Source organism: Salarias fasciatus, chromosome 14 (assembly GCF_902148845.1).
Source record: "Salarias fasciatus chromosome 14, fSalaFa1.1, whole genome shotgun sequence".
Classification (NCBI taxonomy): Eukaryota; Metazoa; Chordata; class Actinopteri; order Blenniiformes; family Blenniidae; genus Salarias; species Salarias fasciatus.
Genome location: NC_043758.1, coordinates 29,545,698 through 29,573,521, shown reverse-complemented (window position 1 = coordinate 29,573,521; position 27,824 = coordinate 29,545,698). Strand labels below are relative to the sequence as shown.

The 27,824-nt window shown below is 42.8% G+C and overlaps 2 protein-coding genes across 3 annotated transcripts in view; one reads left to right on the top strand and one right to left on the bottom strand.

Annotated features, from left to right (window-relative positions):
- frem2b (FRAS1 related extracellular matrix 2b) overlaps positions 1-8,653 on the top strand; it is a 68,374-nt gene extending 59,721 nt beyond the window's left edge. Inside the window, exons 17-24 of the mRNA XM_030107831.1 lie at positions 8-200; positions 286-390; positions 1,306-1,433; positions 1,509-1,643; positions 3,192-3,318; positions 3,796-3,983; positions 4,129-4,275; positions 6,065-8,653. Coding sequence (XP_029963691.1) covers positions 8-200; positions 286-390; positions 1,306-1,433; positions 1,509-1,643; positions 3,192-3,318; positions 3,796-3,983; positions 4,129-4,275; positions 6,065-6,562 — 1,521 coding nt within the window. The 3' untranslated portion in view covers positions 6,563-8,653. The remainder of the gene's footprint in view (positions 1-7; positions 201-285; positions 391-1,305; positions 1,434-1,508; positions 1,644-3,191; positions 3,319-3,795; positions 3,984-4,128; positions 4,276-6,064) is intronic.
- A 1,435-nt stretch (positions 8,654-10,088) lies between these two features.
- LOC115400148 (tripartite motif-containing protein 3-like) lies at positions 10,089-25,740 on the bottom strand. 2 transcript variants are annotated; one of them, XM_030107832.1, is made up of 13 exons: positions 25,599-25,740; positions 17,567-17,739; positions 16,544-16,784; positions 16,261-16,412; positions 15,967-16,147; positions 15,150-15,879; positions 14,895-14,998; positions 14,639-14,806; positions 14,382-14,550; positions 12,652-12,711; positions 12,368-12,438; positions 11,745-11,885; positions 10,089-11,668 (listed from the first exon to the last, which is right to left on the bottom strand). In XM_030107832.1, exons 2-13 carry the CDS (start codon positions 17,710-17,712, stop codon positions 11,516-11,518), a joined length of 2,316 nt encoding a protein of 771 aa, XP_029963692.1. In that variant the 5' UTR covers positions 17,713-17,739; positions 25,599-25,740; the 3' UTR covers positions 10,089-11,515. The 2 variants fall into 2 exon arrangements, with proteins under 2 accessions (XP_029963692.1, XP_029963693.1); XM_030107833.1 differs by lacking the exon at positions 12,652-12,711.
- Positions 25,741-27,824: the final 2,084 nt, after the last annotated feature.

Sequence of the window (27,824 nt, the reverse complement as noted above, 5' to 3'; positions counted from 1 at the left end):
CCTGCAGGTGATGAACCTGGTGCAGTCTTACGTGACTTTGCGGGTGCCCCTGCATGTGTCCTATGTTTTCCACTCACCCGTGGGTGCAGGAGGATGGCAGCACTTTGACTTGCAGTCGGAGCTGAGGCTCACGTTTGTGTACGACACTGCCATCTTATGGAGGGACGGCATCGGCAGCCCGCCTGAGGCTGAAATGCAAGGCAAGGCCGAGAGACAGGCAGCTGTGGGTTTCTTAGACGTCTTGTTTCCTGTCAATAAGGCCATCATGAAATCTTGTCATTGCAGGAGCGCTTTACCCTACAAGCATGCGTATCAATGGCCAGGGACAACTTGTGGTCAATTTCCGCACCGAGGCTCGCTTCAGGGGGCTGTTTGTGTTTGCCCACCCAGGTACGGTAAAAGAGAACACTTAATGCAAGGCTGTTTTATAGCACGTCATAATTTCCCCAGAATAAAGCCGCACAAGGCCAGTTTGGTTATAACGCGCCCTTCAGACACAAGCAAAATCAAGGTGCTTGAGGAGAACTTGAAAATACTCGAAAATAAGACATGAGAGGAAAATTAATCCCTGAAGAATGTTGACTGGAGCATAAAACAATGCAGCATGTACAGATGCAGTAATGTGGCACATTTATATATATATATATATATATATATATATATATATATATATATATATATATATATATATATGCCATTTTAACTTCATTTAGCAGATTTATTTGTCCAAATTAACATGTTTCGAACACAAGTGGCCTTTGAAAAAATACAGATAATACCAAAAGAATGTATTCATACATACTTGAATACATGTACACATTTAACAAGTATATGTCATTCAACATGTCTGAAAAGGGGTAGGATGAAGTAAAACTCTTTTTCAGAAATCAGATTTCATAATTGTCCTGCTTCTTCAACTAAAATACAATGTTATATAAAGTAATGAAGAATAGATGAAATTGCATTGAGAGAATGAAAAAGTTTAGCAACAGCAGCCAAATCTGAAAAAAAGAAAGGGAAAGCATATTTGCTTTCCTGGTGCGCTGTATTTAGAGAGCGGCCTTGATTGAAGTGAGCAGACAGTTCGTGCTGCAAATATTCAAGAAGTTGGTTCCACAGGTGAAAACATAGAAAGTGAAGGCTGCTTCACATCCAACGATGAATAAACCCATTCTGATCTGATCTCTGGGCTTTGTGTGCTTATAGATAATATAATGAACATTTATCTTGGCCTAGAGTTTGTTTAATGTAAAGTATTTTCAGTAATACTTGAGTCTGGTTGTCCTGATGTTGCTTTTCCACCAGCTTCACCGCTCACCTCCATGATCATGTGTGCGGACCACCCCGGTTTGACCTTTAACCTCAGCCTTGTGAGGAACGAGCCCACCTACAGCCAGCCCATCCAGCAGTGGACGTTCACCTCAGACTTTGCAGTGAGGATCTCTCTTTGCTCTCTCTAATAGTTTTTTGAGCTTTAAGTCCTCACTGAAGCACGTTCCTCCTCTCAGGTTCGGGACTACTCGGGCTTGTACACGGTGAAGCTGATTCCCTGCACCGCCGCCCCCGGCCTGGAGTACACCATCCCCCCTGTCTGCAACCCCAGAGAGCCGCTCACCTTTGACATGGACATCCGCTTCCAGCAGGTGATTCGCCTCAACATTCACAGGAAATGTATTCATCTGCAGCATGCATCAGGAAGGCACGCTTTTCAAAACGGAAAGAGCAGCGTTCGCCCACACTCACTCTTCAGTAACACTCACATGGAGATCTTGCAAACTCCACATAGAAATGCCCAGATTGGAAGTGAGAATATTCAGACTGTGTTGGCGACTAAATCACCACACATTAACAAAACAAGTGAGAATGAAGACACACAATGAAATTGTATCTATATGACACAAATTAAAACATGAGACAAACCAGATATATTTATGGAGCAGCATTCAGACACAAGACGACTCACAGCTTTACAAGAAAGGAAATCCATTAAAACAAGGCCATTCATCTCCATTACCATAAAGGCAAATATAATCAGTAACATCTATTGTTTAACACTGAGTCAATCTCTTCCTAAGGAGCTCGGGGCTCTGGAGGTTTCATATTCTACGAGTTAATCTGAAATGTTTTCCGGCTCAAGACCATTCAAAGCCTTCTGGAGCAGAGGTCAGATTCTGGAGTAGATTCTTCGACACACAGGCAGTCAGTGCCGCGATTGAAGCTCAGGTGTAATGTGCTCCACCCTCTTTGTTTTCCATTATAACTACAATCACTTTACACAGAAAACCCTCAAATCCTCACATGAGCGTAAACAACAGCGGAGAGGAAAATCTCTCTTTTCGGTGCGTTTGGGGTTGGGAGAAATAAAGTGATGGACAGAGACGGAGAGCAATAAACTGATGAGAAAAGAAACAAACAGAAGATGGGCAATAGAGTGCAGGCAAAGGTTAAGTCAAGATGGGAAAAGGACTGAAGATGAGTGGTGGGCCAGACTGAACAGGTGGGTTTGCACACAGTGGCGTTAATCCCTGGAGGTCTTGTGGGAGTGTGTTATACAGTCTGCTGAAAGAGCTGTGAATGAATGAATGAATGAATACATAATAGATCTTTGTTAGGCAACTCACACTGTAGTCGTCAGCAACTGGAGAGAAAATCACTGTATCGTCACATGAAACTCATTTAATAAGTGGGATCGACTGTGTTTATTTACTGGTTACCTCCGGTAAGCCTCGCTCTGTAGCTCCTGTTTACTCCAGCGTCCGTCTCCATTATGTGCATCAGTTTGAAGTCCTGAAAGGAAACTCCCTCCTGGTTCCCTCCTTCTAATCAACCACTTATTAAACTGCAACTCCTCTCATTTACTTTTAACGCAAACAAATCTCTCATCAACACTCTTTTTAGTCTTTTTTATCTTTGCCTCAAGCTGTACGGTCGTCCTGGTTTTCAGCACTAATGTGGAGGTCTAATCACCTCAGAATCAAAACACCACCGAAGGTTTTAAACAAGCAAATTGTTCTGAAGGGAAAGACGTGGCAGGAAATTCTTATTTTCTGTTTGCAAGCTGCTGTGAAACTGTTAGCTAGAGCCATATCGTGATATCCGTAGTGCAATCTTACTCTGGATGTTGAGGACCAGAGAAGATCTTTCTCCTGTGCTTTTCTTAACTCTGTCTCTAAATATGGTTTGGCTTGCAGGTGAGCGATCCGGTGGCTGCTGAGTTCAGCTTGAACACTCAGATGATGCTGCTCTCCAAACGGACGCTGTGGCTGTCAGACGGCTCCATGGGCTTCGGACAGGAGAGTGACACTGCCTTCTCGCAGGGTAAAACAGCGACACACACTCATGAAATATCAATGGAATACCAGCCATGCTGTTGAGCAGTGTGGGGGAAAAAGAAAAGAAATAATGCCAATCATGATTTTTTTGTTGCTCCAACTGGTTGCAGATCAAAAGGAAATCGTCTCTCTGTGATAAATATTTCACTTTATTCAGCAGGAATATTTACCATTATGTCCTGACACAACAAGATAAAATGAAAGGAATCTAAGATATGCGAATTTGATATTTTTTTACATTTTTTCCATAACAGGCTTATTTATAACATTTTGATCTGGGAAAAAAAATTGGCAGAAAAAAGTCAGATTGAAGCTGTTGAACAAGTGAGAGCAGAGCTCTTGTTGCTGTAAGTGTAGTCACAAGTGTAGCAAACTCATTATTGCGTCTTCTGTGTGCTCGTTATTCAGTTTTCCATCGAAAGATGGTTCAGCAGGGATGAAAGCTGCTATTGTCTTTCCTCAGGTGATACCGTGTACGTTCGGGTGATGGTGGATCCTGTTCAGAACCTCGGAAACTCCTTCATTTGTAACATCGAGAAAGTGTTTCTGTGCACGGGGGCTGATGGCTACGTCCCAAAATACAACCCGAGCAACTTTGAGTTCGGCTGCCTGGCCGACGCTCCATCGCTCCTCTACAGATTCAAGATCATTGTGAGTAAAACACGATCCAGCTTACTGTTTTAAAGATGTCCGCACAGAACTCTTCCTAAATTGAAAAGAAAGGGGGTCCAGTCAGCACGTTTATCCCGATCCACTGACTGGATCAGTTTTATTGTGATTCATTTTGTGGCTGCAGGATAAAGCCCAGCCGGAGACGCAGGCGCGGGCCTTCGGCAGCGTGGCGTTCAATGCACTGCTGGCGGTGGACGACCCCGCCGCCTTGGCTCTGGTGAGGCAGCCCGGCGCCGATGGGTTCAGGATGGACTCCTCGCCGCTCTTCCAGGTCAGCATGAAGGTCACAGTGAGCTGATCCCTCACAGAAAGAGCCGATGATTCACTCTGAATGTGGACGTGCATTTTAATTTGGCTTTGTTTGTTTTGTGGGAGCAATTTGAAGATGACAGAAGGTCAATTCTGAACACAAGATAATATATATAGGAAAGCCAAAACAACTGTTTTTGTATTCATAAGATGAGGCTTTTAGCTTAGAGCAGCAGTTTTCACTTGGAATGTTTTTTCACATAATTTAGAATACGAAGCTAACACAGGTCAAAGGTCACAGGTGGAAAACTGAAAAAATAGTTTCATGACAAATATTTTTATATTAAAGAAACAAACTCATAAAAAAATTAGTAAATTTTAAGAAAAATTGCCTTTGTTAAAATATTTTAATAATTAACTGAATAAATTATTACTGAATAAATACATTATCTTCTTTCTTCTTCAGTGTAGAATAACACATTTTATGTGTGAAGAATTTTTAATTATTTTAATTCATTCCAAATTTGTAATGTGTTGTAATAAATTCCTACAATGTTATATATTATATCCCTAATTGTCAATCAATTGGGTGCTGCAATCATTTATTTTCTCATTAATTGAGAGAATTATAGATGATTTAATTTGTTATGTTGTTGCAATACACTTTCATAGAGGAGAAAATTAGGGTTTTATAAAGAAAATTCATCAACTTTGTAATGTTTTTTTAACCTCTGATAATACAACGGAGACATGTTACTTATACATTTTATTGAGAACTAACTGATTATTGGCTGGATACAGACAGGATTACCTTGATTTCAGACAATAGCTTCTCTGTCTTTCTACTCATTTGCACCATGTCTTCACCTAATATCTCATGCTTTAGTACGGACTGGGAAAAACAATGTCATTTTTATTTTAGGCAAATGTCCAGAAGGGGGCGGTATGTCTGAAGTTGTTTGTATAACAGTATTAACCTCTTAACACAGAGTGTTTAATAATGTATGCATTTCTTCTTGTTTTATCATTATTAACACATTTACACAAAAATTTTACAATAGTTAAACTGAAATTCTCAAAATATATTGAACTATGTTGTGTTGTGGGCTTGTTTTTAGGAAGTCGTGTCTAATTTCTAATCTTGATGCTGTTTACTTGAAACCATTCACATAATGTTTACATCAGCAATGTGTGCATTTATATATTTGTACCCAATGTAAACCCCACTCATATCTGTGGTCACTACTACTTTTGTCCACAAAAGAGGAAAAAAAATGTTTTTATTTGTCAATTTCCATCTAACCTTTCTCAGTTTAAATGTGATTGTTTTTTATTTTTGATGATTTTAAAACATTACAAAGCCATGAATGTTTTGTACATAAGTTGTACAGTAGAAGTTATAAAGTATTTTTATATATATAATGCTATATATTTAACATCACACAATAACTGGTTTGTTATTTTAATCTTTTTTGCAGTGGCTCATATCTTATGAGAAAAGAAAATACATAAATTCACAATATCATAATACTTCATAAGATCACATTTTTCCAATTTTGTTCAAGCAAGCTCCATAACTGTCACAGGAAATATGCTGATGATTTGGTTTATATGCCGTCAATATCACAGTAAGTGATGATACAATTGACTGTTTATTATATTCACATTTTATGTTACTTGTAGACATATAAATGTAAAAAAAAAAAAAAGAATAAATATGGATTTAGAGACAGTGAAAGACGACAGGAGAGCTGTTTCCACCTGCTACTGAATGAGTTGGTAACAGCTGTATTAATGTGTTTTCCTGTCAGGTGGCAGCAGGCAGAGAATGGTACATCCACACCATCTACACCGTCCGCTCCCGGGACAACGCCAACCGTGGCATCGGGAAGAGGAGCCTGGAGTACCACGTGATGAGCCGGCCCACACACCCGCTTCGCCACAGGAGGTCCGTGAACGACGTCCCCGACATCGCCGAGGAGATCGGAGCCGACAGCAACCGAGGCACCAACATCCTGCACATCGCTCTGGACCGCAGCGGCCAGCGCCGGACCAGTCCGGACAGGGAGGTCTTCACCAGGGGGGGCGTCCCGCAGGAGGTCGGCCGGCGGGACGACGGCGGCGACGACCGCCTGGTGCTGATCGTCGGCGGCCTGGTGGGCCTGCTCCTCACGGTGCTCCTCGTCATCGTGGTGGCGCTGCTGGTCAGGTCCAGGCAGGAGAAGACCAAGGAGGCGCCGAGGAGCTCCGGCAGCGCCGAGCCCATGATGGCGCACGGCGCCGGCGGCAGTGACAGCTCGGAGGTGTAGCCGCCGCAGATTCAGTTGAGATTTTTTTATTTTGCAAGTGCCTCACATTGAAAATTGAAGATTGTGTGCGAAGAAAAAAACCACAAGAGCTTTGAATCCATTCAGCAAATCTACTTGAAATACTGCATCACTTTCACAGCCGGGAGGTGGCGGACCACGGTGCCAGCTGTTTCACGCACTTGTGAAGTTGTCTTTTGATGCCACTTGATCCAAAAAAAAAACAAAAAACAAAAGAGAGAGAGAGAAAAGAAAAGTGTGTTCTTACACTTCCAAAGGTGCTACAGAGGATGCCTCTTCACTTGAACGGCACACGGCTTTGTGCTTTAGGTCAAGAGAAGCTGGATGCTTCGCGTACTGTCGTGGCCGTCCGGCTTTGTTTGTTCGATTTGCTGCGCCAAGACACTGTCGACAGTTTGCTAACACTGGAAGAGTCTGTCAGTCCGTAGAGAATGATTTGTCCTTTAGATGATTCAGTGTGTGCCTAATAAGAAGTCGCAGGATTTTGAGATGTGAAATGTTTGTCCTGTGTGATCAGTAGCACTCAAATGAAAACAAGCAGAGCTGCCAGCTTCTGACTGCAGCTGAGCGCGAGAGGAATTCTTATTGAGAGGTGGTGCAAAAACATTGATAAACACCCACATAAAATCCCCAATTTGATCAAAATCAGAGGTTTACTCATATATTCACTCCAAGAAGAGATTGTTTCAACATAAGAATGTGATGATAAGCAAATATTAATTGATGAAACAGAAATTAAATTGTGTATATTTAAAATCTCTCCATGATTAATCACAGTCTGTCTCAGCTAAGATAAAGATTTCAGTGTTTGATGAGTTAACCAACACAGTCCCAGGGTTACATATCAATATAAGTAAATAATTATTCACTGGTACAACTATAATTCTGTACTGCTTTACTTTGAATTTACTGACACCAATCAACCTCTAATGAATGTTTTTGGACTCAGACTCAACTCAAACCTGAAACTGTCCTGCTGTGAGAGAAAGTGCTAACCACTGCACCACTGCAGCCTCCAACCCTCACTTCTAAAGCCTTCATATTAGTTCATGTTCACATGAGGCATCAGGAGTTGGCAGCTCCGGGAATCAGTATCATTTGAGTGTACACCGTTTTCTCGTGCACATGTTTTTGCATGCAGTTATTTTCTTCGTTATTATTTTCAATTTTTTTGTATTTCGAGATCCCAAAAAAAAAAAAAAAAAGGGTCAAAGTGCTGATTTGAATTGTGACAAACGTGTCTGATCTGCTGTGTTTCCACCTGTTTGTGTTTTCCAGCGACAGTATTTATCGGTAGCTGTTTTAATTCCCCCTCCTGATGCTGAGCAGTTGAATCACTGGACGGTCTCATCACTGGAAATCAAACCGGATACTTTGAGGAGTTTGGACTTCCAGGACAGCTGGTCTGCGGTGTACAGTGTAGTATAGCAACGGCTCCAGATCCGTTCATCGGTACGCTCACTTTCTACGTGTTCGCTTCGCAGACATCGCCGTGACTCCAAGTGTTTCCCTGTGCAGACCAGTCACCTTACAGACCCACTTCAAGGTCATGAAACGCTCAGAAAATCACTATTTTTAAATTTATTTATTTATTTTTTCTGTTGTTAATCCATCCCAAATCAAACATCATTTTGCTTTTTGATATATTAATAGTATACAGTAGATAAAAACAGTCTGTGTGCATTAAGTAAAGCTTTTCCTCCTGCAGTGTTTTTCCCACATTCAGGCACCAGATTGCCAAAAAGCCCGATTACCTCTGACTACTGTATCTCCCATTCAAACACTAACTTTGTCGTCACTGCTTTGTAAATGTCAGGTCTTATTTGCTTTTTGTTATGTTCAAACAGAAATCAATTCTATGCAACCTGTGACATAAAACCTTCATGAAATGTTTACCCAAACTATATGCTGTTGTTTGTTTCAATGCACATTTTGCTTGCTGATCGATCAATGTACTGTGGTTCCTTTACGACACACTGATGCTTTTTATTATGCACATTCATGTATGTATGTATATACATATGTATTACATATAAATATACCATTTGGATGTTTTTGGGAATGGTTATTGTTGAACGCATACTGTATGTGCTGTAAGTATTTGTAACATAGACCAGAAGCACAACATGGTCTGCAAATAAATAATTTTTCAAGAAAAACGTGTGATGTTTTGTGTTTGGATGAAAAAAAAGAATTTCTGATATTCTCAAAGACAATTTCAATCAGTTTGCTTTTCTTTTTTTAAAATATTGATTGTTCTGTTTCTCAGATGCTGCATCCATGAAGAAATAATGTAAAAAGTTGAAGTTTTAATAACTTTTTTATACATGTAAAGAAAAGGAAGTAGCCAATGACAATTCTTTATGCAGACACTCAAAACTCTATAATGTGGTAATAAGTTAAGGTTATTGATCAAGCTGGTGAGTTCTCAAATAGCTAACTGTATCTGCAGATAGCAGCTTAACAAAAGGCTCACTTATTCTTTTTCATGAGTATTTCAACTCATATTCAAATAAAAAAAACGTTTTTCTTCCTTATTTCTGTGCTCTTCTTTGTCTTCCACCTTGTCTGCATGCGAACTTGTTCGTTCCCATCTGCAATTTGAACCACAAGATGGTGTATTGAGTAACTCAGAAGAGCTGCAGAAGCAAAAATTTTAACATGAATGGCTGAACCTCTAACACATGTAGGTATAGTCTCTGTAGGTTCCCCAAGATTAGGATTTAAATAATTAATCATGATCAAATACAGTCTATAGTTTGTTAGTTCAGTCCAGTTTCTCAGCTCTGTGGCCAGCAGGTACGAAATAATGATGGAATTTTCTTCTGAACTAATCAATTAATCCCACTTTTCTTCCATATTTAAAATGCTGTCCGTTTGGATTTGCAGGGCAAGAATGCATGAAAAATTATTTATCGATTTTCTTTGCAATATATGCTGTATATATTGCAAATCCTCATGCCGAGATAAATGTATTTATTGTGCCTCCGTTCATTGTGTCGCAGCAGTTTGACTGTTAAAAGTGTAATCACATTCATTTGCAAGAGTTCAGTAAACCATGTGCTTTTATTACCAGTGCATATTCAGAGAAAACAAACTCGGGTCAGGTAAAATGCTTTTTAGACACATCTCAAAATTATAATAAAATTAAAAAAAAAAAAGGAAGTGAGCATTTGACTTCTACTCAAAGATGTCTGCTCCCGTTTGGCAACAAGTCAAATCAGAGATCAGGTGTGTGGAAGCGGCCGCTGCCTGGAGGACTTAGGTGTGGATGTTTTGAGTCTCGCAGCTCAGAAAAAGCTCCCTAAGCTGTTTGGGTAACGGAGTCCCACCAGGAGGCCGCTTCAGCCGCACCTGCTCTCCTCTCCTCTGCTGTGGCACCTTGTTTTCTTACATTTACACAGAATGGACAGGAGGGGGTAGCAACTGGTGCAGTGGTGTGGGTGCAGGCGGAAACGGAGATCTAGCAGGTTAAGAGTAAACGTGTATCATGTGTGATGCGTTTGTCAGCACTGACGTCTTCACTAGTGGTCATTTACAGTAATACATTTGTAAACCTTTCTCATGTGAAAGCCACAACTTAACAAACACTGTAAAACAGAATTCATATCCCATCCCTTTCTTCTTTTTTTTTTTGTTTTTTTAAAGTTCCAAACTGCATTTGCGCAAATCAACAGTTTTCTCACAAAGCTCTCTCCAAACCCCTGAAATCATGAAACCACGATGTGAAAACTTGAATTTCGGATGGATTTCCTGAGATATGCCCATTGTTCTCGGTCAGGTAGAAGCACTTTTCTGAATAAAGCTATTGCATTTTCACATGCAAAATAATCCTTAGATGAATGAGTCTCTCGCTTTGAAGAGATGAACTCAAAAAACAGTATCGGTTGTCGGGTTGTAGCTTTGGAAAAGAGCCGCCCGTGTGCACAAACATGCATCCTGTTCCGGATGTGGGTGGATGGTAGACTGAATTCTGCTTTCAGGGGAAAGTTAAGGTGAAAGAAAAAAAAAGGACTCAAAGAAAACAAACCAAGCACATCAATTTAGAAAAATAATTTGTAAATGCTGAGCTAGTAAAAAATAAAATAAATTAGCTTTTCCACTGTTTTCCCCCTTTCAAAACAACAGATATCAACAAAAAGAAGAGAGAGAGAGAAAAAAGGTTTTTGTGCTGCTTACATTAGCAATAAATATGACACTCTTTCTTCATATAAGCATGTGCTGGGTATGTTTGAAAAGCACACTCTGTATAACAGCTGCCATACACACACGTTTTAAAATCCTTGACTGCTGCACTCTGAGACGCCCGAAAGGCCGCGTGTTTCAAAGTGGGAGCACATAACAGAGTGATCTAATATACACAATGTACATTCATGTATATACAGTACATACAGCAAATCAATGCACAGATGGTGATGGCGTCTGTCTAGGTGAGATGTTTGGTGACCGATACGTTTTACATTTCATTGCTGGAGAAGCGTGTGGCGCCGTTCGTTTCACTGGAAGCGTTAAGTAGCTCATGACGGAGAAGCAACCGAGTCGTAAAAATGAAAGAGGAGAGAGAGTTCATGCATCTGAATAAGTTATGGCTGATTAAATACTTCCATCTATCCGCCGTCCCGCCTGGCCTGGTGGTAATAGTCCCGTGAACAGTGTACGACACACAAAGAGGGAAAAAAAAACAGGCTTCTGCACATTCTCTAAAAACCGGCTGGACTTGTCGCTACATCCCTCAAAAAGACGAAAAAAAGAAATCAACTTCAATACACATCGTAAAGGTGAAGTGAGGCGACACCTGGGGATCAGCCGATGTGCACGCCGAAAGGCTGTACTGGGGAAAACAAAATCATTGCACCCTGTGGAATACATTTGTTGTGTTGTCAGTGCTCGGCGGCGAAGAGGAAGAGGAGGAGGAAGATGGCTTGCGTCCGACCTCTACTGCAGGTAGCGGTACACCTTGAAGCAGTGGTTCCCGGAGTCTGCCACCGCCACGTGGCCGTCAGAGGTGAGGGCCAGGCCCTGAGGGCCGTACAGCGGGTCGGCGGAGGTGTTGATGTAGGAGAGGAAGGACCCTGAGCTGTCGAACACCTGGAGAGGAAGACAAACTGATGAGTGACGCCGTCAGAAAGCCGATGAGTTTTTACTGGAATCACGCTTTTCCCACCTGGATACGACTGTTGCCCCAATCAGCAACGATGATATTCCCGTTGGCGTCCACAGCCACCCCTGTGGGAGCGTTAAACTGGCCGTTTCCCTCTCCGTGGGAACCGAATTTAAACAGGAACTCGCCATCTGCATTGTACACCTGTCAGCCAGAAGAGAAAACAGTCACACGTCACAGGAAACACTCGAGATACGATCAGATGAAATCTCAGTGTCATCAGTTAAGTCTAATCCACATAGAATCTACAAGATCTGGACATTTCAAACTAGAAATCTCAGTATTTGTCTTCCTGTTCAACTAATTTATTTTATGTGCTGCTGATAATCTAAGTGCAAATAATAAACCCATTAAATCAATCTTATTTCACTTCACTGAGATGTTCTTTGCATTTTAAAAACAACTTCAAAATGTAATTATGATTATTTATAGATATGACAAAATGATTAAAACAACATGATCTTAAATTAGTCATTAGATCTTGATTTCTCTTACTATTCTACAAACTGAATAAATAAATTAATAAAGCCACTCTGGAATATTCTGCATTAATAAACTTTAAAGATATTCTCGTGTTCTATTCTCATGTGGTTTTTGTCCATTGACACTGACTCAGTAGACCATACCTTGACTGAATGGTTATGGAAATCTGTGACCACGATCTCATTTTTGTTATTGACAGCCACGAAGTGCGGACCTGCAGACGGAGAGGGAAACAGCAGCGATGAGTCAGCTGCCGGCTCGCAGCAGACCGGAGGAAGTCAGACACTATTTCTGGACTCATTCGGTCACAGTGAGACTCTGAGAGCCGATGTGGGACGACACGTGAGACATGACGGTGGTGACGCATCAACACACAAAGACACAACAAATATTTATTCTCTCCACTCACAGTGAATTCATTACTTACTGAAAAGAGGGCCAGATTTACTAAGCTTTGTTTCCAGTGCAATGTTTGCACCACTTTTCTCTAAAAGAAAAGAAAAGGTCCAAGTGAGAAATGAAATTGGAAGAACGGGTGAGTTTCAACTGAAATCCGCAGGCCGGAGGGGGCTGCCGGTGAGGAGGGGGGGGGGGGGGGGGGGGGGGGGTTATTGTTCCTGCAGGTCTGGGTGAGAGGCAGAAACAATCATCACAGCTCCTCATGCAGCAACGTGCATCATGAATCAGACTCTTTACAACGACATGGTGACTGGATGCAAGTTCATATACTGGAGGACTTTTACTGTGCAACTTTGGTTGGTGGTTTATTTTGAAGGTCAGGAAACATCAAGTTAACACATTATAAACATCAGGAAAGCCATATCTGGTAAAAGAACAAATCAGTGAAATATTTCTAAAAAATGTTATAATAAATCAAATGTTATGTCTTCATTCACCTCAATAAAATCTCTAAAATCCACTACAGTTTGCCACAATAAATGTTCCAATACGCTTTTCTTCTTCCTGTTGGCTCAGCGATGTTAAAAAAAAACGACTCTGAGACAGACTATTGGAATTCTATATCATCTCCAGGAACTCTTTGAAAACATCCCAGCTGATTCAAAACGCTGCAGTGGAAGTACTGACGGAAACTAGAAAGCAAAATCAGATTTCTTCCATGTTGGTTTCTCTCGATTTAATTTAATATTCCTGTTGGAACATAAAAAGCTTTCTACAACCCGGCTTGATCAGATCTTCGGCTGGTTTTCGTGGGATATTGTCCCAGCAGAACACTTTGTTTCCAGAGAGCTTCTGAACGGGAGGCGCAGCTTTAGCCATCAGGCTCCTCATGCAACACTTCCTACTTTTAAAGATCTGGATTAGAACTTTCTCACCGATAGAGTTACAATCATCTAACCACTTTCGGCATTTAAACGATCTATTCTTATGGAATTTAATAATTTTTTTTCTGTTTTATGTGTACGGTAACTCGCAGAATAGAAATGTAACTAAATAGAACTGAATTTCGTGGTCACTGCAGGAATAAACCAACAGTGCTCACAGGTTCACTGTCCTCTCATGAGAGATCACGCTAAATTTTCTCCATAATGTTCAAAAGTAGAGTAGAGTGAGACGACTTTGTTGTAACTGGAGCTGGAATAAATTGAATTTAATACAATCTGTGTGCATTTGTGGGAAACCTTGGACCAGCTCAGAGTGTGTTTATGCATTTCTTGTGCATGGATGGGAAAATATTCCTCACAGAGAGACGTAAACAGATTAATCACGTCTGTCGGAGCATGTTTGAGAACAACGGAGGAGATATTTACGTGTTTATGCAAGGCTAATTTTATCATTATTTCATTGCGAGGGTGTTCAGAAGACAAAATATTTGACAAGTGTTGATAAGATTAGTAAAGTCCTTCAGTATAATTCACTCTATTTAGTGCAATAAAAGCAAAAACATCAATCGTGTGTTAGTTACTATCATTCAGCAAGCAGATAAACATGCATACATCAGTCAGGCTTTAAAATAAAGAGTGCATAAAACATGTCAAGCAACAGCTGGTGCAAATCAACAATCCTGTAAAGAAAGATAAATAAAATCTGTAAATCTGGCCCAGTGCATGTCCTGATGCATGAGGATTACCGCCGCTCCTGGAGGAGGAAATATCACCAAAACATCTGAAACTACGGATTATTTTAACAGCACAGTACCTGCAAAGTGTCTGTCTGATGTTCCTCTGGCTCCAAACTTTGTCACCAGCTTCCCATTAGATTGGAAGATGAAGACACAACACGCCTTGTTATCCACCGTGATGATGTGTCCGTTCTTATCCACGGCCACGCCTTTCGGCCCCATCAGCCTCCCAGCTCCAATTTTATTCTGTGACCAGCGGACAGGGTTTGATTATTTAGGCTTTCAGCGGTGAATACATAGAAACATTTAAGTTTTTCTGATTGAAAGCACTGACCTTGAACTTGCCATCTGAAGAAAAGATGCTAATCCATCTATTGTCGTAGTCGGCTACGATTATGTCTCCATTCATGTCCACTGTGACCCCCGTGGGGCGCTGCAGCTGGCCGGGGGAACGCCCCCTCACTCCAAACCTCATCTTAAACTGGCCATCATTAGAAAATACCTAAAAAAAACAAAACGAGAGTACGTGGTTACTCTGACATACCGCAGATGGATTCGGTCCACAGCTTGAGTGAATCAGAGACAGTGACCTGTATACACTGGTTGTTGCTGTCTGCCACCACAATCCGCCCGTTACTTGAGGTTGAGATGCCTTGAAGGTTGGTGAATTCTCCTTTGTCTCGCCCTCTCGTTCCTGCCAGACAAACAGGCCGTCAAGGTTTTCTCTGGCTTGATAAATTCAGTTCTCAGTGAGCACTTTTAGAATTTTAACCAAATAATTTAAAGATCTTAAATAATCGTGCGTTAGTATGATTAAGCGAAGAGAGCAGCAGGTATTCACCCACCCACTCTGTAGATCAGCTCATCCTCTATTGGGTTTTCCTTCTTCTTGGTGGTGCTGTACATGCTGGAGGGCCGGCGCACGGCTTTCTGCCGGACATGCCCTCCTCCTCCGCTCGGAGACTTCACCCTCCTCTTCACGTCGTCCGGCGACTGCAGGACGTCGGACGGCTTGACGGCGCGCAGGCGGAACGGACTCCCCCGCACCGGCTGCTCGTACAGCAGCAGCGAGAAGGTGAACTCCCCCTCGGAGCGGATGGTGTAGCCCACCTCGTAGGTGCCGTTCTTGTTGTCCACCACCTCGGCCTCGGTGCACGCCCCGTCGGCCGAGGCGATCTCCGCCCTGAGGGCGGCGTTGCCGGTTTTCACGAGCTCCCCGTCCTTGTCTTTGGTGGTGACGGTGACGGTGGTGTGCTGGCCCACCAGCGCGTGCCGCAGGCCCTCGCCCGTGGCCACGCTGGTGTGGCCCACGGCGCCCGTCGTGATCAGGACCCCCAGGTTCTGGATGGAGCGCCTCAGTCCGTCCGTCTCCACCTGGCACTCCAGATGTCCGTTCTCGTGCGGGTGCTCGGGAAAGTTGTGCCGCGCCAGCGCGCTGACCCGCTCGCCCATTTGCTTCTGCACCAGCAGGACCTCGGTGGCGCTGCCGTGGCTCAGGGCGTGCTCCGTGAAGTTGCAGCTGCTCTGGATGTTCTCTTTGCCCTGCAGCAAAGACGTCAGCTGGGCTTGAAGTACCTGGAATAGAGCAGGATGCTTAATAAGACCTTGACTAAAATCATTTCTATGATCTTTCCCGTCCCTCTGAACCTTGGAGACTCTGACCTTCTGCTTGGTGCTGCAGATGTTCTCCACCTCGGTAATGAGGGCGGTCTTGCGTTGGTGCAGGGCCTTCTCCAGCTCGTCGAAAGTGTTGCTTATTTCAGTCACAGCCCCATTTTTTCTCTCTGTGAGCTGCTTGGAGATTTCATTCACCAGATCAATGGCGGCTGTGAGCTGTGGTAACCTGCCAGAATAAAGACAAACAACAGATTAAACCTCCAAACCAGCCTTTCTCTAGGTTCCAATACGCCCGGCAGTGATTAGTGTCTTCATGATAGACGTAATGAGGAAGCGTACCTGTTGCGCACAGTGTCCAGCTGGTTCTTCAGAGCCGACTTATGCTGCTCCAGCACGTCTCTCAAAGGAACCGTCACATGCTCCCTGTGCTCCCCCTCTGTGCACTCCAGACACATGGCCGTTTCACATGACTCGCAGTAAAACTCCATCACCTGCAGGTGGTGCAGTGGAGCAACACACAAAAGAACACCATATTTGGTACCTGATCACAGGAAGAAAAAAAAAACAAAAAAACAGGAACATCTTCTCAGTAAACGCCCCCTTTCCTTCCGCTCCGGCTCACCTTGCCCTCGTGGTTGGGGCATGAGAGGGACTGACAGGTCGTGGCGGCGGTGGCCGACTCCAGGACGCTGCCGGCCTCGGGCCGGCTGCACTCGGGGTCTCGCTGTAACACCTCCATGAGGTTGGTGATGAAGAAGTTGTTCTGCAGGGCCGCCACGCCTTTCTCTGGCAGGATGGAGGTCTGTCTGCACACTGGACAGGACAGCGTCAGAGACTGGGGGGGGATGTAGTTCTGGAGACATCTGAAATGGAACAAAGGAAGATTTTTTTTTCAGGGCTGGCATGATGTAACAACAAATCCTTCCTCAGGATGAGCAAATAACCTGTTCAAGAGATTAAGGGATTTCTGTCATTTTTTGGCCTTAATGATGTTTAATATTTCAAATTCATCCTTGACAGTATTACATACAAAACTTTATCCAGAGAGGAGTCACAGGAGCTGCATACATCCAAGATATTTATCCAAAACAGGTCAAGATGCACTACAACTTAGGAATCTTGGTAAAATAATGTGTCATGTTATCTTTTAACTATTGTTGGATATGCCTTTATATTTTTGATTTAATTGTCCTATATCCCTTAAGTATTACAATTAAACCAAAAGATTTGTAACAGTGTAGGAAAATAGCTTAAAGATACAATTAATGTAAACTGTTATAGATATTAAACAATAAGAAAGTGAGAGAGATGGATAGAGAGTGATAGAAATATTACTAAATGAAGAGAAATAAAGAGAAAGATATAAAAGAGAAATACGGTACAAAGAGAAAGAAGCAGATCAAGAGAGGTAGAGAGAGAAATACTAAGGATAGACAGAACAAAAATAGAACTGTTAGAACAAAAACAATTTTCTTTAACTTCTTTGTTTTTGAGATTTTATAACTGACAACTGTTCTATTTTGATTCTGACATCTCTTTCTTCAGTCTTCAGTTATTTACACATTCAGATAAGACCAAGACCAATAAGACCATCAATCGTCACTTTATGAATGAATGAGGAGTGAAAGACTGCTTGGCTACTCACTTCTCGCAGAAGGTGTGCAGGCAGGGCAGCACCTTGGGGTTGTGGTAATGATCCAAACAGATGCTGCAGACCAGGAACTGCTTGTCGATCTGCCTGACCACGGGGCTGGTGCTGCCGGTCTCACGCTTCGCCATGGTGACAGACATTCACAGGGAGCACGAGGGCCAGTTAACCTGAGGAAACAGGAGCCCGGTCAGGGAAAAAAAAAAAAAGGAAAACAGCAGGAGGAGGGCGTATTCCAACGAGAACAGGAAGGAGTGAGTCATAGTGCTGCTCGGAGAATGAAAACGTCATCTCATAATTCCTGTATCTGAGGGCAAGCTGAGCTCTCCCTGATCACACTGTGTGTCAGCGCGAGCACGAATCCCTGACTGTAAAAACCATGTGATCGACACTGCAGGGGGAATATTCCCAGCCAGGCGGCCCAGAAGCCTGCGTGCTACTACAAGTGCGGCGTTTAACTGTATGAATGTCTGCTGCAAGCAGAAATATCTGCCATCTCGTGTTTCACCAAACACGGTGTGGGTTTCATTATTTAATCTGAACTCCAGATGAGTGGGCGCCTGCTGGCGCTCCGTTCAGATGGTACGGTTACCGTTACGTGAAACTGTACCACTGGGTCAAGAGCAGATTAACGCTGCATGCCAGTGATATGTTGTACATCTGTCATATCGTGCATAAGCACATAAAGGATTACACGCAACGCCAAAAACACGGGCGGCCGGCTCTGATGTGGCCGATAAACACTCCTTCACCTCACATTTCTGATACCGGCGGTGCTCACTTGTCTTGTAGGATCACTACATCAGTTCTAACTCAACAAAATCTGAGATTGTTTGTCTTGAATGCACATTCTATAGACTGAAAAAAACAATTTCTGTGTGAAGTTTGTATTATTATAATAATTTTGATTGTTTCTCCTGTAAAAAAAAAAAAAACCTTGTTGTCTGAGGAACATTTGCTTGATTTGACAGAAGCACAAACACCACTCGGAAATATCTTCTTTTGCAAAAACAGTGTGACAATCCAAGCTGTCTGAAATCTGTCACTTCAAGAATGAATGATACAAACCCAGGAGGTCCTTATTCATAGGAGACATATAAACTAGTGGTAGGTTTGATTAAACTGGGGAGTAAAGCAGCATCAGTGACCACGAAAACACCATTATGCACATTGGAACGCATTTCAAAGTTGAGAAATAGAAACGGGAATGAAAGCACATGGGTTTACAGTAAAGGAGACAAGGCTGAACCTCTTTTTAATCTAGCCTTCCTCGCAGATCATTTTTCATCTGCTCTCCTGCCCTGACCTGGGATGAGGAGCCCTTCTCATTCTGGTTTTCAGCTCTCCGACTCACTTTAGGCTCTGCTTTCTTTGAGAGTAAGCGGAGGGAAGAGGAAGCTTTAAAAGGCCACTCCCCAAATTCCTTCTAGTTCCTTCCCTTGACTGGGAGCACACTGAGTTCACATCAGGGACCACCTGTCTGTGTGTGACTCGGTGTGTGAGTGTGTGTGTGGATATTCACGGTGAGCCGCACTGCCGTTTTCACATGAGCAAGCAGGCCTGGGAGGCAGCTGTCCCTCACTGCAGAGCCACACGAGCTCCAACAATGGCATTTCAGCTCAGCAGCCCCCACCTCGCCCCCTCCCTCCCTCCCTCCCTCCCTCCATCTCCTCCTCTGCCTTCTTTCTATTATCCTGTATAAATTTTCTCCTTAATCTTTAAACTCTCGGCCACAGAAATGCCCTGGTAGCCACAAGCATCTTGCAGACGGGGGTTTTCTCAGGCACGCAGACTCCATTGTTGCTCCCAGCCAACTGACTGAGGAGCCCTTTCACTGTCCGCACAACAAGCCCTTCCCCAGCCGTCCACGCTCGCCTCCCCCGTTCGTTGTCTTGGGGAGGAAAAAAAAAAAAAAAAAAAAAAAGAGAAAAGAAACCCTCCCCACCCTTGGCAGCGTCCTCCCTGCACGGACGCTGAACTGGAGCAGCTGAACAGTGACATCAGGAGGAAGCGCGATGAGCCAAAGCCCTCAGGCTCCTCCCCGTCGCAGCCTGGCTGTCCTCTGCTGCCTTCAGCTCTGCAACAGTCTCCCCCGCCTTCACTTCCCCTCCTCGCTGCCTGCGTCTGCTCCCCCGGCAGCCCTCCGCCGCTCCGCGACTCCCACTCGCCTCCCGGCAGAAAGAGGATCTGCCTTTAAAAACAGCCTTCAGTAGGTGTGCAGGGGAAAAACAGACGAGATTTATGGAATCAGTGCAGCACAGAGCAGCAAGATGCATTGATTTCACGAGTTACAGGTAAAAATTAACTAAAATCAAAAACTGTAGCTCAATAATGATACATTAATGTCATTATATTAATATTAGATGTTTAAGTCACTCGGTTGAGATGAAAAGCAGTAGAAAGAGAAAACAAAATAGAGATAAAGAAATTTGATTTGCTGTTTCTCAATATTACACTTAATGAAAAGTTCTCATCCAACTTCATAAATCTGATATTTTCTCCCTTATTGTTCCACAAAGCCACACCACAGTGTCAGACACACACCTTTATGATTAGGTGAATGACTTAGATCATTTAAAATCAGTGTAAATAATTCATGCTATATAACTACTGTTTCTTTATTTCTAGATATATTTTTTCTTGTAATTTGTCTACATTTTTACACTTGATATTCATATATTTGCATTATGTGTACAATTTATGCACTTTATTATATTGATGCACAAAAACCAGCACCTGTAATTTTATGATGAGGAGCATCATAATAATAAAGTTATTATATTCTATTGTATTTTTCAAAATAGGTCGCTTGCACCTGTAGGTCTATCCAGACTTGCTATACTGTAAATGTTTGTGTTCACATAAAAAGAGAAAGCTTGTAAGCTGTGTGCCAGACTTATTATATATACCAAAAATAAAATCTCAGAGTATCTCATTAAAATAATTACACATAAAAACAGACTTCTACTACAGAACCGGCCCTCCACAGCAGACCAAGTGGAAACTAGCTGCTTTAGAGAATATGGAGACTCGCGTCTCTGTTATACTGTAATCCACAGGCACACATGATTAGATTGCCTGAAAGGCTTTGTTGTGAGAAAATGCATCATCAGCACTTCACGCAAATCAGGTCAGTTCTCCTCGTCACAGCGAAACGCCACTGTCTCACTTCATATCCGTCACCGTGGAGCATGTCACCTGCTGCAGACACAAAAAAAAGAAACGTCTGCAGACTCAGCTGTTTGTCTGCAGAGCATCACTTCGCCACTCTCACCCTGCAGTGCACTTAAGTGGCTTACTGTACTCCTGCAGGGTCAGGCCCTGTCTGCCATCTGGATTACTGCGTCTCCCACATTCAAATGACACCATTGTCTGAGGAAACGTGTACAGTGCGTCTCATGGGCACATGAAGCGCGGAAACAAAAGTGGAGGCTTCGCCGCGGGACGGACGACAAGAGCAGCGCGCCACGCCTGAGATGAGCTGTTTGTGTGCAAAACACCTTCCTTCAACAGACATGAGTGTCTTGTACACACCGAGTACAGAAACATGAGCCGACATTCAGGGAAAACATCACCCTCAGATTTAATCTGCTTAGATTTCCCCAGCTATGTCGGCCGCCTCGCTCCTCATGGCTCCCATAAAGTTGTTTTTGCTCACTGACTCGATCTGTAAATGATCACGCTGAGACTCCTCCCTCCTTTATGGTGCACAGAATAATGAGTCACCCGTGCTCGTCGAGTGCATTTCAGAGCTTTGCAAAGAGAAATAAATACATTTTCTTCTCTTTGTTTGTTAACTAAAGGAAGAATGTGAATGAGGAATGTGTGATATTCTGCTCAGTGAAGTAGAAAACAACCCGATTGTTTAGTAAATCTTGCATATGACGTGGACAACAATGCAGTTTCTATGCCCACTCATCAAACTGGAGCTGATCGCAGCTGCATGCAGGACAGATACGCCCTGGACAGATCACCAGTCCATCACAAAGCAAACACACGCTGACATTATTACCTACAAGTCAATTTAGAGCGACCGACTAACCTCAAGACGGGAGGAGGCTTGAGTAACTGACGAAAATCCAAACAATAACAGAGAAAAGAAGCAAACTACACAGAAATTCTCCAAGCCTGGATTCTAAATGAAGTTTTTCCACACTGTGCCTGAAATGCTAAATCAATTTCACTGTGCCGTCAATTATATTTAGCAACAGATGATGGCAAGGATCAGTTCATGTTTTATACACACATGGCCAAAGTTTGGGTTGCTGGGAGCTTTAACCATCCAAAATCGGATCATTTCTATATGTTTCCAAGTGAAATCTATAAACTATAAACCCATCTTCTACACATTTCATCTAATCTAGGGTCCCAGCTGATCATGACTGAAGGACAGATTAAACCTTAGAAGAAAATCTCAAACATGTGTTTACTTTGTTCCATATAAAGTTTAAAATGTATAAAAGTGAAACTGGCCCTTTAAGAGTGCAGCAATTTGCAGGTTGTTAATATCATTCCTTAACTGTGACTATTCAGGATTGCAGGATGTTTGCACTTCCAGGGCCATAAAAAGTATTTTCCTCTCGCCTTCCTCTTCCCCGTGCTGAATACCTTTTCTTCCGACTGCATCCAGTCAGTTATATTTAGGTTTGTGTATTACAGGATCGATATCGTTTGCACTAATTTGTGGATTGAGTCACTTGTAATTGCGTTACTTGCTTACTGACAGGCCAAACATCGGCAAAGTCTGACTGAGCTGAAGTCAGAAATGCGGGCCCTTGATGTTGCTGCTCTCAAGATTGTGTTTAAATATAGACTCCAGTTTAGGTTTCCAGCCACATCTGTTGTGTTCCTGCTCGTGTGTCATCATGCAGTAATTGTTCCTGGCCTCCAACTGAGCCGAACACACCTAAAAATAGCTGAATAAACTCAATATAACTGATGGATGCAGTTGAGTTTGAAGATGAAGAGTGTTTTGAAGACAAATACTTCAGAGAATGGATGAGGTTTTTGATCAGATAACATCTAAACTCTATATACATTTCTGTAAATATAATATAGAGGGGAAATTCAACCAATAACATTGCTATTTCTGTGAGGACAAAAGCAAATTCCCAGAGGAAAAGTGTTGATAAGCACCAGGAAGGCTGTAGGTAAAGTCCAGTTTAAGATAAGTATGCAGGGAATGAATGTAAATCAGTGCAATGGCATGAAAGCACGAGCTGTGTGTGTGTATGTGTGTTTTAGGAGCTACCGAGGGGCCAGCGAGGGCGCCTGGCCATATGATGACTCATCAATCATTATTCACACAGCACAGAAACTTCTTCTCAAACTAACAAGCCCTGCTTCCACTTCACCGCATCGGATGAAGGAACGTGTCCGGATGCATCAGCGTCTGTCAGAGCGGTCGCAGCAGCCAGCACAACAGAGGAAAAAACATCTCTGCAAAGTACAGACAGCACATAGGGTGCATCTCTGTCAACTACTGCAGCACGTAACACGTCTCGTGGGTTTTATGGAGGTCAGCACATGTGGGCTCAATATGTCCAGCAAGAGCTGCTAAAACCTTTCGCAGCCATCAGAGCGGTGAGATCTGATTAGAAACATCATCTGTGGATCACAAACAGGCGGCACTGCATCTTGCAGGCAGCGTGTCTGCAGGCACACCAGGCACTGCAGATTTCCAGAACAGGCAGAGGAGGGCACAGGCCGAAATGCCTCAATTCGCCTGCAGTGTGAGCTGCAGACACAGCTCAGCGTCTCGGATGGAGACCGAACGTCTCACTATCCTGGGCACACACTCTGGGAACGCTTAGTGAAGCTCTAAACAACCGATAATGAAAGTAATTGACTTGCAGCGTGATGAGTGGAGCAACAAAAAGATGTGGGTCACTAACGATGTCTGATCATTAAGGAGGAAACCGTGTTTCAATTAACCACACCGTTTATGAATCACTCAGCAATCCAGAAGATATCTTTTTTTTTATCATTTCTGTTATGATGGAAGCTCTTCATGGGCTGGATTATGTTTACTGTTATACCACCTCCACATCTCTGTGTGTAAAGATGACAGTGGAGCTTTTTCCTGAGTTTATCGATGAGGAATATAAAAATGTCATGTAATATTCATCACACACATCGTATCATGTCTAACGTGGCTGTGTGCCTCTTAATGAGGGAGTAGCACGCTCATCATATCTTGAAAAAAACTTCCCATCAACTTAATGGAGTGTTTTTGTTTGGGAAAATAGACAGTTGATAGGAAAGTCCACCTGAATCGCAGCATTCAGATTAGATTTGATCAATTATAGTCAAGATAGAGTACGTATAAGAAAGGAGCAGACACATTCAATCATCAAAGTGTATTCACAGTGGAGTCAGTGGTATTGCTACTGTTGATTCATGTATTAGTTCCTCTTTTCTGCTTGATAACGGAGCTCAGATAAGTTCTATGACAGGTTTGGATGGACGGTCTTGGACCTCCAGCATTTGGGTTGTTCACTGCAAAAATCTAACAAATTAGACATTAGAGATGAGCGAGTTGCTCCACAGTCATGATTAGAGGAAATCTGAGGGGGTTTCAGGAAAAATAGGATGGGAGCCACTGTTTTAATTAATAAATTTTTTTGTTTATATAGCAAATCTATTACACTCCAATGATGAATGTTGTTCAACCTGGTTTTAAACATAATTCCAATAGAACTAAAAGTCATGTAGGCAAAACACCAAATTTACAATCTGAATGCAGATCCAGTCTTTATGACATTTAATTTGTTTGATTTTCTTGCAAATTAAGAAAAAAACTCATGACTAGGAACCATTAAAGTACTGAATGTAAATAGAGTAATTGATATAATGGGTAGAAATGTGTGTGTTTCTGACCTGGTAGCTGAGGTGTTGTCTTCAGTGTGGGTGATCATGACAACAGGTAGGCTTCATGCTGCTTTCTGATGGCCAGATGTCTGCTAATGATCACTTCCAAAGGTCATGCTGTATCTGGTTACATGTCACTCACAATCTGAGCTCTGATCTTCTCAGATAATACATTTTGTTTTCGGTTCAAAGTTTGCAAAGCCCCTTGTGTACTAGAAGACATACAGCCAACATAGCATTCAGCTTGTTTCCCAGTTCTCTGGCCTTGTATACTTAAGCAAAACAGACATAATCTGAGACTCAGCGCAGTGTTTGCAAACTGAAAAGGAGCCCTGCAGCTCTGACGCAGACGTGTAACCCCTGCTAAGATTCTGCCCTCTGGCGCAGCATCCAGGACAGTCTGCAACCTCCCCGTGACCCTGCCAGCATCCAACACCTCCAGCCATCCCTGGCAACTTCTGGGATCCTTCAACAGGAAGGTGAACCAAAGACGCGTGAAGACAGACCCGGTGAAGCATCTTCTGGCTGTCCAGGCCAGAGGTAGTAAAAATGATGCATTGCCTCAGTGCTGCTGCTGCTGCTGCAGTACAATGCAACACAGGGAGCCACAGGGTGACATGAGCAGACAGCACCCCGCTTCACGCCGCGTCCCCACACAAATCCACACCACAAAAAACCCAGTGAAAGATCACTAATCCTGTAGACAAAAGAAGGAACATGCCTGATGAGAGAGAGAGAGAGCCCAGCCCTCAAACTGCAGCAGAGAGAGATGCCCACCTGCCACAGACCAGCCGGCCAGCTTGGAGCTAAAATGGAGAAGTGTGTGGGCTGCTTGAGGAAGCAGGGAAGAATCACATCACAGCTTTTTTTTTTTTTTTTTTTTTTTAGTGCAACAGTTGCTTTTTAACACACATTATGCTTTCCTTTTACTGGTAGATAACAACAGAAAGCGTGCACAACAAAAGAAGCGACATGTTGGATTAGAAGCACAGCCTCCTTGATTCCCTAATGCACAGATGCTGCCTGGGAAATACTGATCAATTATTCATCTGCTCTACCACACTCATTGTATTATTGAGGGCGAAAAAAAAAAATTGCACAAACAAGGATGAGAAAGCAGAACGGCGACAGCTTGGTAAAGGAGAGAGGCTGTACTCACATGAAGGAGGGAGAGGAGTGTCAGCATGGCAGAAAGATTCCCATTGTCAGCGTCCAGACCCGACAGAGAGAAACCCACAGACAGGGCGGCAGAAAGGAAAGGGCAGGGTCTGTCTGGGAGAAGAAGGGACAGTAAGGAAGAGGACAAGGGAAAGGAGGAGATTAGAGGAGGAGCTCGCGCCGTGCATTGGTCGGCGGGAGGAGGGGGGAGGAGCGGCTGGAGCCTCCGGAGCGCGCGCAGGGGGCAGGGAGTATGCAAAGCAGGCGAAAATCTCGGGAGCTGACTGAGGGATCAGGCTGTCTGCTGCAAAGGGGTGTGGCTTGTTCAGACCACGCCCACTCCCCTTATAAGGACAAAGGATGCAGACCGTTGGCTTGAAGCAGAAGAGGCTAAAGATGCAAAAAAAAAACAAAAAACAAAAACGATTGGAGTGTAAAGACAGAGGAACACAACCCGTGAGTCACTGTTTGAAATACAATTTATTCAAATTAAATATGTTCCAAAATAATTATTTTGTATTACTCTCAATGTGTGTGTGTGTGTGTGTGCAAAACTGCATAACATATGCAAACAGTCATATTTCCCTTTAAATCAGGAGAGTAAATCATAAAAAATAACTTTCAAATGTGAGCCAATTATGTCAAACATAAGGCCTTTGGGCAACAACCGTTCCGCAAGAGGCTTCAATCTGGCCCACCAAACCACTGAGCCAATAATAAAAATTTAAACGAAAACTTTTTCTTTCTCTCAGCAAATTTCCTAAAAGTAGCAGATACCACGAAACACTGAGATCTAAGCCGAGTTACTGGCATGAGGGCCAGCTGCCTCATTGGTCAAAGCCAAGCTGTCAGGTTGAGTTTGAAAATATATGCAAAATGCAACAGCTATAAGAGAAGAATTCTTTACATTTCATTGTATTTTGCACCAGAAGGTATTGTTAAAATTGTCTTTGAGTTGAAATTGTTGTTATTGATTGGTTCCGTGACAATTGAAATTTTCATAATGCACACTCTGCACTACAACAAAGAAAAACTGTAAAGTTTACACTTTACAGTGTACCGGTCCAGCCCACTCAGCTGGCCTATTATGCTTTATGTGTTTGATACCCCTGCTCTAAGCCATACCACTAGGGGGAATTTGTAAAAATTGAAAGCATGTTGAAACCTGCTAAATGCTGCAATTCTGTGGCACGATTTATAAAACATTCTGTGTAATTTTGATCTACTAGCGTCAATAAAAATGGCTTTGCTCTTTCTCAAATTCCAACCTGTTTTTTACTAATTGTATCGTGCCTCATTGCACTAACACTAAATGAATGTTTGAATGCTAGTCCTCCTCTGGTTCAAAAAAGGCAATAATTCCAGTATTTATGAGCAGCTGTGACTCATTTCGAGCAGATCGTCTTCTTCTCCAGAGGTTAGTGGGCCGATCCTTCGTCTCCAACACTTCACATGCTCACATTGATGCTTGAATGGATGAATGTGACAATCAGTACTTCTAGATGTAAATCATGTGAGTCAAATCCATTTATTATTTACTATGATCTCAAAGCATTGAGAATGAATGAACGGTGGCACTGCATTACGGTGTGCTGCTCTGTGCAAGGCTGCTGTGCTGCTGCAGGCAGGAGGGAGTCTGTGTGTGTGTGTGTTGGGGGGGGGGGTCTGAATGGGCAAACACAGTCATCTCTGGGTTTTAGTCTGCAACATGGAGTTGCCATGGAGACTGCCTCCAGTTTAGTCAAGATGGCCGCTGCAGCAGCGAACAGCAAAAAGCCTGCATGACCAGCAAGAATGACTGTGAGAGAATCCACGTTCATATTCAGCAATCTGGTGACTAAGTGCTTTCACGAAAATGGTTTTTCATGTTTTTAATGGTTTTCAAGTAAACAGAACTACAATAAAATAGACAGAATGATTTAATAAAGTTAAAACGGGCTTTTCAAATGTTAAAAAAAAAAGACTTAAAGTGATAATGTATTTACACTGCAGGATCATTCATGACCTTTTCTCTGCTATTTTTAAAAGCGTCAAATTATTTCATGACTCATGCTTGAAATTCTTCAGTCATCTTACTTATTGTAAGAGAAAGGTGTTATATGTGCAACCTCAAGATCACTGAGATGAAAACATGTATTTTTGCCTCTTTATATTCAAATGTACAAGACATCCTGTTAAACCTACATGGATCAGGCGAACTTTGATTTAAATAATTTCACATGCTGTG